This window comes from Temnothorax curvispinosus, unplaced genomic scaffold (genome assembly GCF_003070985.1).
Source record: "Temnothorax curvispinosus isolate PA1 unplaced genomic scaffold, ASM307098v1 QBEX01011515.1, whole genome shotgun sequence".
NCBI lineage: Eukaryota > Metazoa > Arthropoda > Insecta > Hymenoptera > Formicidae > Temnothorax > Temnothorax curvispinosus.
This window is the reverse complement of record NW_020221295.1, coordinates 899,295-912,835: the sequence shown is the minus strand read 5'-3', so window position 1 is coordinate 912,835 and position 13,541 is coordinate 899,295. Positions and strand designations below refer to the sequence as shown.

Sequence of the window (13,541 nt, the reverse complement as noted above, 5' to 3'; positions counted from 1 at the left end):
TCACACCAAAGCAAGAGACGTATTTGAATCTACAATTATAAATAAAATATTAAAATATTTATATATTTGCTATATTACACAATTATATGTTTCTCGTGACAATTTTTTATGTATTTAATTTGCATTTTTGTTAAAAACGAAATTACAGTTTGATTTAAATCAGTCGAACAATAACAGAAATAATAATTACATGATAAAAAGAGGAATATATCTTTTATACAATCGATATAAAGGATTATGATTGTACAAACACATGCATCGACATTTTACACAAAAATTAACACAAAAAACAGATTGTAATTTATTTTGTGATCATGAGTATTTAAACTTTTTATGGCATCAAGATATTTATAACTTAACAAGACGATTTGAGTACTTCACATTATGCATTTAGCTAATCTGACAAGGTGGCATTATCGCAGGCTCTTCCTCTCTTCGCCAATAAGTGACATAGCTTCGGACTGCCAATAATGTCGCCCATAAAGACGCTCAGTAAGTAATTCTCTTTCATCGGGTTGGACGACGACTTGTACTCCCTGCAAAATCATGATAACGCAAATTATTGGCAACATTACCTCGTTGTACCATGCAAATGTGTATTAAAAGAGAGACGAGAAAAAAAGTAGAAGAAAAGAGGAAAGAGAGAAAAGAGAGAAGAGAAAAATAGAGAAACGATAAGAAATATAATATTTCCTTAAGTGTGTATATATGTTTGTTTACACACTGTATCGTATCGCCTATAAAACGACCGTCGACATGTCTTATCGCCTAGTCATTGTCGTCGTCTACGCGACATCGCTATCTCGCCTAAATGGATTCCTAATTTCTAATGACGCCACTCCGCTTATACAATCCTTCCACAACTGACCGCTTTCCCCGAGACTAGTCGGAGAAGGTGTTCGGAACGATCTCGGGACAGCTTCGTCCCTCACACATGGTCGGTTAAGTCCGTCTAGACGGTAGTTGCCGCCAGTACCCAATCTCCAATTTATCTGTTCTCTCCTCTGCCCCTGCGGGTCTCTCGGTCTCCCGCATCTTGAATATTCCTACCTCCTACGTGAGAGGTGCCCGCAGGTGACGAGGAGACCCAAGGTACGAAATGCATATGGAGAGACGCATCGTGCGTCGACAGGTACGGCGACACGTGCTCGCTATCTCGAGCTGCGGGGCATTAGGAGGTCCGAGATAAGCTGACAGGTCCTCAAACTTACGGGTCCGGATAGTAGGGCAATCGTAAAACGGAGTCTGCCTGGACACGTATAGCGGCGAAGTCACGAGAACGATCGGAAGAGACGATCGACGATGAAGAGAAGGACACAGTTATCAGAATGCATTAGAGCGCTCGTAGAGACACCATTAAAGGCTATTTGCTCCCGGCGTTACAACTGAATTTAGTGTAAGTCCCGAGAAGACGGGAAACGGTTGCGCAGAGCGCGTAGACGCGGTAGCAGGGATTTCTATTATATTTTTCAATGGGTGCGTAAAGAATGAGGGCAGAAGCTAGGGAGGAAAATGTTCCGTCGCCATTAACAGAGTACCTCTGAATGCACTTTCTTTTAAGAATTTGTAGGTTGCATTTTGACATTATCTTCGCTACGATTTTACGACGCGTTACCATACGTTTTGACCGCCTATTGATTGATTAGGAACCATGTGTCTCCATAGGTAGCGATTTAATTTTTTCTGATTAGAAAGAATTAATTTTTTTCTTCCGATAATTCGACAAGATACGACAAAGCTGTGTATGGCATGTATTTACTTTAATGTCTTACAAAAACAAAAAATGACTTAAAAACTCGCGCGTTAATATGTGTTAACAATTTTAAAATTTTACGTTAAATTTTAATTATTTATACTAAGATGTTTAACGCGTCAAATAATAATTTCCTCGAATTTTTTATTAAAAAATCCATTATTAGAGATATTGTTTTCACACGATTTCGCATATTAAAAAGAAAAGTCACCTTTTACATTAGAAAGTTATCACTCGTTGCCTTCATCTTGAGTAAAATACCTTAATCTTGCAAAAGTGAATAAAGTACACGAAATGTTACAAATCACCGCACAAATGGAGCAGCAGCTTCTCGTTGCTTTAATGAATTCGTTAAAAGGAAAACTCGTATCGATTGTATTTCCTAATCAAGGAGAAACGCTTATACATGAAACCTGTGTTCGAGACACAAATTCTTCGAGCCGTGAACTTCAGAGTCACGATTGTATAACACAATCACGAGAGAGTTGTAACGATAATGTGCTCCCTCGTCCTGAATATATCGATTATATATCTTTAACTTTTTTTCAGGTATTATAAGTTTTCTTTAATACTTATCAAATGCAAACTCTCAATATATTATAGGTATTTTTTTAATCGAAATTATCAGATAAATTATAGCGGTTACAATATCGTAGTCATTTATATCGTACCTGAATATCTCGTTCCAATTAAGAACGCGTTCCCAGCTTCTTCTTTGAAGGGTTTGTTCCGCGTACTTGACACAAATTCTCTCGTAGATGCAAACGTTATTTCCGAGCTCAGCTACTAGCTTCTTTTCGACTTGGCTGACATCTAAGATCTCTTCGTCGTGTATCAAAGGATGTGCTCGTTTCACTCGACTGACATAAGTATCTAAGAATTCAAAGAAAATACTTTTGAAAGATTTGCAAAGTAATTTAAAGAGATTTGATTCAGTTTATTAAGATTTAATAACTACCTATCTAGAATGTTAGAAATTTTTGCAAAACTTTCCCCTTAGTGTATAATAAGTAGCACATAATTTCTTAATTACGATGAATCTTTTAATTTGTTGCTTCAATTAACTCGTCTGGTAGTTTTAAAGTATTTTGATTTTTGCCATTACGGCCTTGTTCCGATCTCTTGGCGTACGTATTCATTTAACGGTAAGTAACCTCAGTCAATTACCATGTCATTACATGGTTTCGTGATCGAAGAGAGAAGTTGCAACAACAACACTTTCGCTTTCGCTGTTCGCCAATTTGATTCGCATATTCAGTGAGTTAACCGCGGAAAAGATAAATAACTTATGACATGTAATACTTTTTCACGCTTGGTGAATCATAATACTGACAAGAATTTCCCGATAATTCTTATAGTATTTCCTCTTTAGCCGATTCGATCTATTCATGCTCCTGATGCTTATTATATTTCAAAAATATCCGTCATGTAATATATACGTGTTTGTGAATAAGAACTGCATTATTATAAAATATTTTCTATGCGCATTACCTGGACTCAAAGCATAAGCGAGCTTCTTGAGGAAGTTGGTGATTCTTACGCTTGCTATAATTACCGGAAACCCAATCAATTGCACTGGAAGGTCGAAGATTGGCTCTTTTTGACCGGCCACAAGTGTCAATGTCAGAAAGCAGCAACCAAAGAGCAAGAATGTCCGCGGCAACTGCATTATGTAGTAGATCTAAGGCATTCGTTAATTATTGTAAAAGTGTTGTGAAACTGACTTGACTAAACACGGTCGTGGAGATTAGCTTCCGCTATTGTGAGTACTTCTTCCTTCCGTCGCGTGCAGCTTTCTCTACTTAACACAAAAGAATAACTACTTTACATTACTGTACATATAAAGAAACAATCCTCGTGTGCAATTAAATGCGTTACATACAATGGTTTATAATTTATCTTCTTAAATCATTTTTTTTTTTAATTTAATTCTATGATTGTTTCAAAATTACAAGTTATAATAATAATTTAAGAAAAAACACTATGAATTACACTTTGTGTTATGAAAATATTTTAGTTGATCGGAAGGTTCACTTTTTCCTTCAATGAAACTCTACGTTCTCTACGTATCTACGAAACCTTAGTCACGCACTTCACGTCCAAATCGTCCAATCGCGCCTCCGCAAATAGATCGATCGTTACCGTTATATCAAAGCACCATTATCATGCAATTCATAACAGACGTATAAGTCGCTGCACCTATACCGCCGATATATTTTCGCGTTCGATCATGCGAACCGCACGTATCACCTAAAAAACACGCACTTCCGCAGCTGCGCCAACGTACCCGCGTAATTTTGGCGTACCGGTTACACGTACAACCAACGGACCGACGACTAGTTGCTGCTTTGGTAAAAACTTGTTGCTGAATGTTCCTTGGAGTATCATGAGGCCGTCGCTCATGCCGGCGAAGAGAAAGTGATTGCCCCTTCCCGGCGGCGCCTTCGATCCAACAGTTTCGTGTTACAAGATTTGGTATACCTTTTCGGACTTCCTCGTGTCAGATCGTTGAGGATGAGCCTTCGCGGACGTAACTTTGTTCTCCCTGTCAAGGTCGATGTGCCAATGTGCCAATGTGAAAGTCGTGTGTGTTCTTTCGAAATTGATACGCGACGATTTGACTTATTGTCGATATTTTCTAGCAAATCAATTTTAGATAAATATCGAGGGAGCATTTTTTCGTATCGCTATATATAATTGTCGCATACTTAGTTGCAAACGAAATTCTTAGCAGGGTAGCGAGATATTGATTTAAACACATCATGCATTTTTTGAAACTTCACGGTATTTTAATCCAATCATTTTATTTAAACTTTTGACATTCAAAGAGGTATGTGGAAATTCTTTCTGTTTCGTCACCTATATAAATACGTGATAAATTATTCGAATAGTTTAAGGAATATCACTCAAGACGCAACTCGTACAAAATATGATAAAATATATTTTTATTACGAATCCTGAACATTTTGAATATTTTAATCGTGCCACATACGAAATATATAGGTTACACATTACCTTATTGCTTAATGATTAACATTTTCTTTTCTGGCTCTATTGTCCTACTTTCCAGTGGTCAAGTCTTCGTATAATCAATCACGTATGCAGCGCACAATGCAATGTTACGTGAACGCAATCGAAATGCAATAAGTCGTGCATTTATGGCAAATATTCGAGGAACTTCTTGGAACGATTACAACAGTCTATATGTGTATTGATGTCTCAATAGAGCGGACTAATAATTAATTTTAGTTATTAATATCATCCGTCGTTTTTAGAAAAATCAATAAAGTTTTTCTGACTTCAGTTATGGTTGTATTGTGCGTTACGAAAGATGAGTCGGAAATTGCAGCTGGAAATCGCGCGCGTGGCTTGGCATCGGCGCGAGAAACGTCAATAAACTCCTACGGCGATATCGCGCGATAATTTTTGCGAGATTTCCGAATGTGTCGCTGGCTGTTTCGGAGGGCGATGGGAACGGTTAGTGGCGCGGTTTCATCGGCATTACATCCCGTTCGTCCTCGCATATCGCGCCAGTCCTAACTGCTAACCGAGAACTCTTGGCACGATCTCGTTTACGATCGCATGGTTCGTTGGGAAACGTCCACTCGGGACGAGTTGGCATCGGGCTTAAGTCGATAAAGACGCCGACGATTATTCTAATAATTTTCGCGCGTTTCCCCGCTGGGTTTCGGATTATATCCGGGAATGGCAGTCTTGTATTAAAATAGGAAAAAGAATAGGGTATAGAACGAAGATCGGGAATTCTGATAATTTGGCAAAGCGTCACCATGGGACCTCCTACGGAAATGCACGATTTTGGGATCACATACATACAGTGAACTTATGACAATGTCCGGGGGGATATTTCGCAACAAAAAAGAAATGTTTGGTGTGTTCTCTAGTAGCAAATTCGTTTGCCATTTCTTACTGAAACACAGTAATATTTATAATATAAAAATGTACAAAATTACGAAATTAAGGAATTATACATACGCGTTATAAAAATAAGGTTCCTAAAATATATAATAAAATTTAAAATTAAATTATATGTAAAGTATAGGAATATTTTATAATCAGAAAATAGAGAATATTCAGTGTTTTTAAGATGGAATTTATTTTTTTTAATTTTTTATTAAAAATTAAAACATAATAATATATACAGTATAACAATACGAAGTTACAAAAATAAGTGATTGTGGGTACACGTTAATTACATAAGATTTCCGAAATATAAAATCTGAAATATACGGTGTATCAAAAGTGAGTGAAAGAAATATATATAAGTAAGATGAGTTCTTGTTAACAAATAAATAAATAGTAATATTGAGCATGAATATGCATATACATGTGTCATATTTTAAATTCACAAAAAGTAAATTATTTACATACCAACTGATTGTAAAATCTGACGAAATAGTTTTTTGGGATTAAAGAAATCAGACGTTAACAATATTAGGTCAGATACTTTTCTATAATGTTAACAATTTATGATTTCAATTTACGAGCTAAAAACTTTTATTTTACGGTATAAATAAGATTTCAAACGCCGAAGAACATTGCCATTTTTTCCTTATAGTAATTGCGATATATTATCACGAAACCTTATGTACACCATTTACATGTTGCATCGCCAAAAACGCGATTCATCGCTGCGCGAATTGAATTCTTATCATGTTAATGATCTTCCGAACGCAAGTAAAAACAAAGTATCCGCAGTATCACAGGTTCAGTATTCGTCAACTCCGACAGTTACAGTGGTTACGACTCATCAGCGTAGACGAACCTTCTTCATCATGTTCAGAACGCTGATACCCGGCAACGGACACGTCGGGTAAAAGTTATGGCAGCCCTGACCTTCTATACCGGAAATCAGTTGACCCATGTGAGCCGCGAAGTGGTACCTCGACGGAACTTCCGCCATCGTACTCAGACTTGTATCCCTGAAAATAACAATGGAGCTTTTATTAGCGTAACAAATTTTCGTGAAACGCAATTCGTTAATTTTAATATAGATGTTACTATTTATGGATATACAACGTTTCAAATATCGGGGTAATCTTAAAAATATTTTCCTCTGACAAACCACTACAAAACCAAGTCGAATGTCGAAACAGTTGACTATTAAACTGGTTACTGGCACGATGTGTAAGAACCAGCACAAGGTGACTTGCCTTTTACTTTCGATATCGACACCAACCGGTAAATGTGTCCATGCAAAATCCGGTTACACCCAGCAAAAAGGATATATCAGATCCTTTCTCTCCTTCAATGTACCCGCATTTGCATTTCCAGGCAAGTCAAAGGGGAACAAACAAAATCTCATCATCTCTTCTAAAACGTCATAAATTCGAAATCGTCCACAATAATATTCCACTTTAAACAAGCTCGTAATACTTCGATTTCTCTCGTTCTTCTTTTAGTTGGAAGAATAATTTAAAGATGCTTGTAGAAAGCGTTATTGAAGTAAACTTATAAACTATTACCACGGAATACGAGCGGCAAGGCAAATCGCTTTCTTCCGGACTTTTTTCCGGGAATTCTCACACGTTGCTTTGCAAATCTATTTCCTCGGATTCCCGTGGGAACTAAAATCGACGTCGATTGCCGACGATCTTCCGCCTTAAAAATCATCCTGATTCCGTCAAAAGCGAACGAATACCGTGCTGAATTCTTCGAGAAATCGTTTGATCTATCAGGAGAGTAAAAGCGCAGCAGTTTCGTCACGCATGGCTCCCGGAAGACGTTTTTCTCTTTCGAGAAAGAAAGAGAGGAAGCTCTTCCTCCCTTTACGATTCCGTATCCTGAGTATCCTGACTTCGAAGGGGCGCCAAGGATATAACGAATAAACGCAAAACGGCTTTTTAGCCTCTCCATCTTGATCGGTTTAACCCGGAGCGATCTGCGTCGATAAAAATCGAGCCCCGAGATGCGTCAGAATGGACTGGCGTTTACGCAGGCATAAAAGTAAATATAAAGCTCGGATCCTTCCGGGACATTAACCGCGGCGCAAGGATCGTTCCTAGGGCGATTCTCTCTCGCTCGGGGATGGCGCCCACTTTCGCGCCAGGAAGACAATGAAGACGCGTGAAAGATAACGTGCGCTGCATTTGCCCTACCTACGACTTCTAATTATATTTAAAGTTCTATTTGGAAACTTTCCGGGAAGTTTTAATACAAGAGCTAATATTTTCCACAATCGTCTCCCTCCCGCGTAACTTCTATTTTATAGACGCTTCTGTCTCTCGTTTAATTAAGACTGCGGAATTTTTATCTTATCGCAATTACACGTTTAACTTTTAACGAGTGTGCAATGTTGTGTAAAAAATATCGTGCATTTAAACGAAAACAAAAACGTACTATACGTCGAGACAATGCTGTCGTTTTGGTTCATTATACTTTCTAATGGAACTCGCTTTTCTGCGTCAATTCATTTTACTGTTCGTCGACGTCGTTTTCGTTTGACACACGGACGGAAGTGAACGGCCGTAATAAATATAAGACTTTTATTTGAGCTTGTCGCTTTAGGGATAAACTACTTAAATCCACCGATTTACGATATATTGTATAAATGCTCCTTCAATTTTTATGTTGTTTATCGCGATATTATGATTACTACTTTCTTTATTTGTTTATTACTCGAATTACTATTTTATAGAACAAATGCTGTCAGAGAAAAGAGATAACAAAATACAAGAAGTTCCCATTTCTAGTTATTATCATAAGAAACGAAAAGTTAAGTAAATGCTAATGAGACATACTATTTTGTGAAAGAACAAACCGAAAATTGTCAATAGAAGTGTGCATATTAATTTATTTGTTTCTTGTAGCGTGTAAAAAGCATGCAAAACAGAGAGTACACATGCGGTTTGCACTTTATTCGTGAATAATGCAAGAAATTTACGTTCGTCTCGAAAATGAAATCAACACTTCAATCCGCGATGAACGCAAAACGATCGACGAGCGTTTCTTTAGCGCCATATCATATGAGCGACAAGTTAATCACCGAAGTTCGAAGTAATAAAACGCAGTGCTGTCTATCAGCTCGCGGCGTTTGCCTATCGCGAATAAATGTTTGTAGGAAGTCGAAGTTCCGGGAAGGCCGAACGGTAGATGCGAAATGACATGTACCGCCATGTCGCGGAGAAAGTATATGGATTGAATAACCTGTGAAAAGGAAAGTGCTCGTTGGGGATAGTTACGGCGAGGTGCGGCAAGAGATGCGCATTTTCGGACGGGATTTACGTAAGACACGGCGGACTTTCGCGGTAATTTTCAGCCAGCCAACACACTTTCAAAAATGCGTACGACGCAATCCTTAATTTGCGATCCGACGCAACGTAAGATCCGTGGATCGTGTTTTTACAATTCCTAATAAAGGCTGACAAGAGGCGACAAGAAGTACTCTAAGACGATGATAAATAGAAATCAATGTATATAGTCGCTGACGAAATATTATATAAACCCACTTTGCAAATACAAATAACTTCTTAAAGTTTTTTTGCGAAATGTAATTGATTGTAAAATAATGAACCTGGAATAATGCGTTTTGATTTTTAGAATAATTTAATTAGTTGTGTCGCAGACTAGATTATCAATATGAAAATTTAGAAACATCTCCTTCCCTGGTTTTTATATCACATCCTAAATTTAACGAATACGCATTCGCGCGTCGAGGATCGACACGAATGTATAATTAATACATTCATGTTGGAAATTTCCGCGTATCAGGGTCCACCGCGACGATACATTCCACACTGTGCAAATATGAGGATTTAAAAGCGTTCCGCGTACGAACGAATACCGCATTTCCCGATTTTCCCACAGAGTTCGTTTTAACGTAACGTTGCTTTTAATCAGGACGTAAAACGGCGCGAATTCGCGGTATAATTCTTTGCATTATCCGCATAACGTGGCGAACGTGTGTGCGCGAGGCGGGACCCTAGCCGCATTTTATCTCCGATCGTAAACGAAAATTGCGAAATACGCGCGGCGTGCACGCCGCGCGCAATTGTCCCAGCGTCCAATTTTCCCGGGCGAGCAAGCGTTTCTCGTTGGATGTTTCCTGTGGTCACCTACGCCGTCGTTTTCCAAAATGTCCCGTATAATTGTAATGCACGGGTGATATTATTACTAGCTTTCAGCTTCGCTGAGTGAAAATTGCAAAATTGCCGTGCCCGTTTGTCGAGGCCGACAGTCGTCGGTCTATGCTTTTGGATAAGAAACACGCAGCCGTTATCGCATTCTGAAAAATCACGTTTCTCGTAGTTTTCCCCTTGCCATTACCTATACGCGATCCGAGGAGAATGTTTCCGTAATCTTCGCACATAGCGCTTGCGCTTCAGGGTCGACGGACGTTTAGTTGCAATGCCGATCGAAAGTTGTGAAAGTAAGAACACTAGGTGCAAGAGCCTCAATGATGAAAGTAGATTCTCGCCTTGCTATAGCAAAATAAATTGACTAGCGTACGAACCATCAGCTAATTCCCGATCATTCCAGATTCTCCCTCAAGCAACTTAAAAAAAAAATCAGATATCTTTGCGATTTAATGATAAGTTTAATTGCTATTTATTATTTAATATGAACTGAGCCACTTTCTCTTTTTAATACTACACATGTGGAAAAAAGGAAATAGATGTAAATAGGATGTAAAAGTTGCATACCTTATAAGATTCAAAAGAGATCGCTCCATTTCACTTAGTTGCTCTTGGTGAACGGATTTGGTGAGTTCGCATATTAGCTTCGGCAAGCAAGCAGTTTTGATTGTCGCCATCATCTTCGCACGGCGTAAAGCAACTGCACAAAAATCGGAGTTATACTGTCAATTATATCATGACACATGCAATATCATTCTGAGTGATGGGACGATTAATGGATCACATGCATTATTCCGAATGACCACGCGTATTCGTATGAAACGACCGGCTTTGTTTAATCGCACGATAAGTAAATGACAAGTTAAGAGCGAAGGACGCAGTTTGAAAATTTCTAAAGATCTGGAACGTGACAGGAGGACACTTTTACTTTCAGAACAAAAAGTGTTTCGTTCTCGTTTATCTTTAGTCTATCTTTAGAAACTGAATTCATATACAAATGTATTAGTAACGTTATAGTTTCTACTTTTGCTATATTTTTTTCCGCTATTAAAAGACAATACCGCGTGGTATTAATTTATTAGAAAATATTTGATCAATTAGGCCGTATTTTTTAATATACCTAAAATATATTTTTTTCTTCTATATATTAATATAAAAAGTAATTTATTAAATAATGATACAAATCGGCAGCTATATTGTGATGTTTATCGCGATAAGTAATACATACTAAAATGCAATCACAAAATGTCATAAATATATTATAATAATCGTAACTATTAATTAAATATTATCGTTAAAGGATACGTACATCACTCCCTAATTATATCTTTAATATTTAATCTTTAATATTTAAGAATATACTACGCATACGCTCCGTCGGATTGAAATCCATTTTATCGTGCTCTACTTTCCAATAGCATTTTTTTGACCGAGAACTGGTTATGGTCGTAGCGAGATTTCGATAAGCTGCGAGACAAATGAGACATACATTGAGTGGAGGAGGTCTCGATAATGTTGGCAAATAATTAAAACGGACGAGCGCGCGACTAATTAATCAATTCGCAGAGTAGCAATTAGCTCCACGCGAACTAACAAGCGTAACTCGATGAATAATGGTATGACGACACACGTGCGTATGGATTTCGTATGCGAATATATTTTTATGCAATGACTGTAGGGAAAAATAGCAGTTTACACTCAAGGGTATCTTTCACAAACTATAAAATTACAGCTCGAATAAGATATCATCGTGTTGTGTCCAAAGTAAATATAATTGTATTCTTTTATTTCGTAACGCATCTGTGAGAAAGTTTCACGTTACATCGCGTATATCTTTTACACGATATCCTCATTCTTACCGTTATTCTTATCGACGTCTATTTTCGAGACAACGGGTATCTTTTCATGGGGCCCTTTGAACTGAGCTTCGGGTTCTCTTACAGCATCAGTTATGTTGCTCTCCGTCGCGTTACCGAAAATCGAAGCAATGAACGCGCTATAATCGCCAGCGAAAACCAGAAACATCCCCAAAAATATCACCAAACGCACCGTACTGGTGTCCATGTTGATTTTTTTTCAGTAAGGCGTTAAGACTAGAGATAATCCGTTAATTTGTTGTTAATTCCTTGACAATCTCATCAGACACAAGACTGATGAAATGATGATTGTGAATCCAAAGAGGTAGAGAATTACGTCTGAAAAAGTATGAAATATCGAGCGGATTTAATTAATTAAGGGACAAATTCGAACACATAATGTGTAGATTTAGAAAAATTTGACTCCGTTTTATATTCTATGTTAAAATATATATAACGTATAAAAATGTATAAAATCAAAGCGGCAGGATTATATTGAAATCCAGTTGATTATTAATTTTGAATGATTCTATAGTTGTTTATTCGTTACATGTATCATTGAAATAAACATGATACCCATCACAACAGATGTGAAGTTACACGTTATCTAATGATATAAACGTACAAACGTCGATTCGCGGCGATGACTCCGCCGCTTTCAACGATCACGTATTATTACGTAAACGAGTAGAGTCGATCATGCTTCGCGACTGCGGGAGCGGTAAGTTCGCCTTAACCTGAATTCTCAAAGAAACACAATTACTTATACGCGTGATCGTCCAAACAAATACCTCTCCTTGGACCCGCGATCGATGCAATTGGCCAGGCGGCCGACACTGTGAACCGGTTACAGTTCTCTTTCTTTATCTCCCCTCTCTCTTTCTCTCTCAAGAGACGAGAAGACTCTCACTTTCTGTTAACTTCCACTTTCTTCAAGATCCGCCGCAGCAATAAAGCTAAATCCTCTTACGATGTTCGTCTTACTTTCATCCGAAGCGACAAAGCTCGTTCTCGAGAGCCGCGGCCGCTTCGAGCGCGACGTCGACGACTCCTTTGTATTGTCGAATGCACTTCTAGCGCACGGGAGTCGCGGAAATGACCGGCGAAATCGTAACGGGAATTCTCCTTCTACTCCCTTGTCCCAGGAAACACGGCGCAAACGACGCGAGACCTCTCTCACCGAGCTGTAACACCGTCATCGAGCGGGAGTGGCGCCGGAATTCACTTCCAAAGTGACTCGCATTTGCGAATGACGTCGCCGATTATAATTCGCGCGCACGGCAAAGTATTCTCATATCTCGCAAACGCGAACGATGCGATTTGCCCATTAAATCGCGCGTCGACGTGTGCGAAATTTCGGAAAGCAATTAACCGAGGAGCGGACGATCAATCCCCGAACGTCGACGTTCGAAAATCACGCGCGCGTTTCAACTCGATCGCTAAATCAAATCACGCGTAAATCGAAATCCGCGGATCGTAACTCAGGATCGCGCGCCGATCCTGCAATTGTATATGTCACGTGGCTGCAACAAATTTCTCTGTTTCTCCATTACGCACAATCGAAGGTTCACCGTGAAAAATATCCGGATGAAATGCTGGACGTCGAATATCACTGTGTCACCAGGAGACGTCTGTGCGAGACGCAAACGAGTTCACAATAACGTTCCGTAAAAACTGGGAGAACGTCCTGAACAAAACGTAGAATTTGCAAACGTGCCACTACGTATTGTTACCGATCTATCACCAAACCGCACTTTGGAGTGACAGCTTGCCGTCTCCAACGAGGAGAGAAATACGAGCAGCGCAACCGCAGTCTGTTGAAGTCGCGGAATGACTGTG

The 13,541-nt window shown here is 38.7% G+C and overlaps 2 protein-coding genes across 4 annotated transcripts; both read right to left on the bottom strand.

The window, feature by feature from the left end:
- Positions 1–394: 394 nt before the first annotated feature.
- On the bottom strand, positions 395–4,156 carry LOC112461599. Its single transcript, XM_025026916.1, has 4 exons — positions 4,073–4,156; positions 3,245–3,434; positions 2,425–2,626; positions 395–536 (listed from the first exon to the last, which is right to left on the bottom strand). The coding sequence occupies exons 1-4, from the start codon at positions 4,154–4,156 to the stop codon at positions 395–397; spliced, it is 618 nt and encodes a 205-aa protein (XP_024882684.1).
- A 1,960-nt stretch (positions 4,157–6,116) lies between these two features.
- Positions 6,117–13,541, bottom strand: LOC112461586. Of its 3 annotated transcripts, none has more exons than XM_025026886.1 (4): positions 12,328–13,541; positions 11,706–12,041; positions 10,414–10,546; positions 6,117–6,693 (listed from the first exon to the last, which is right to left on the bottom strand). In XM_025026886.1, the coding sequence occupies exons 2-4, from the start codon at positions 11,908–11,910 to the stop codon at positions 6,522–6,524; spliced, it is 510 nt and encodes a 169-aa protein (XP_024882654.1). In that variant the 5' UTR covers positions 11,911–12,041; positions 12,328–13,541; the 3' UTR covers positions 6,117–6,521. The 3 variants fall into 3 exon arrangements, with proteins under 3 accessions (XP_024882654.1, XP_024882656.1, XP_024882655.1); XM_025026888.1 differs by having other exon boundaries at positions 12,466–13,541; XM_025026887.1 differs by having other exon boundaries at positions 12,494–13,541.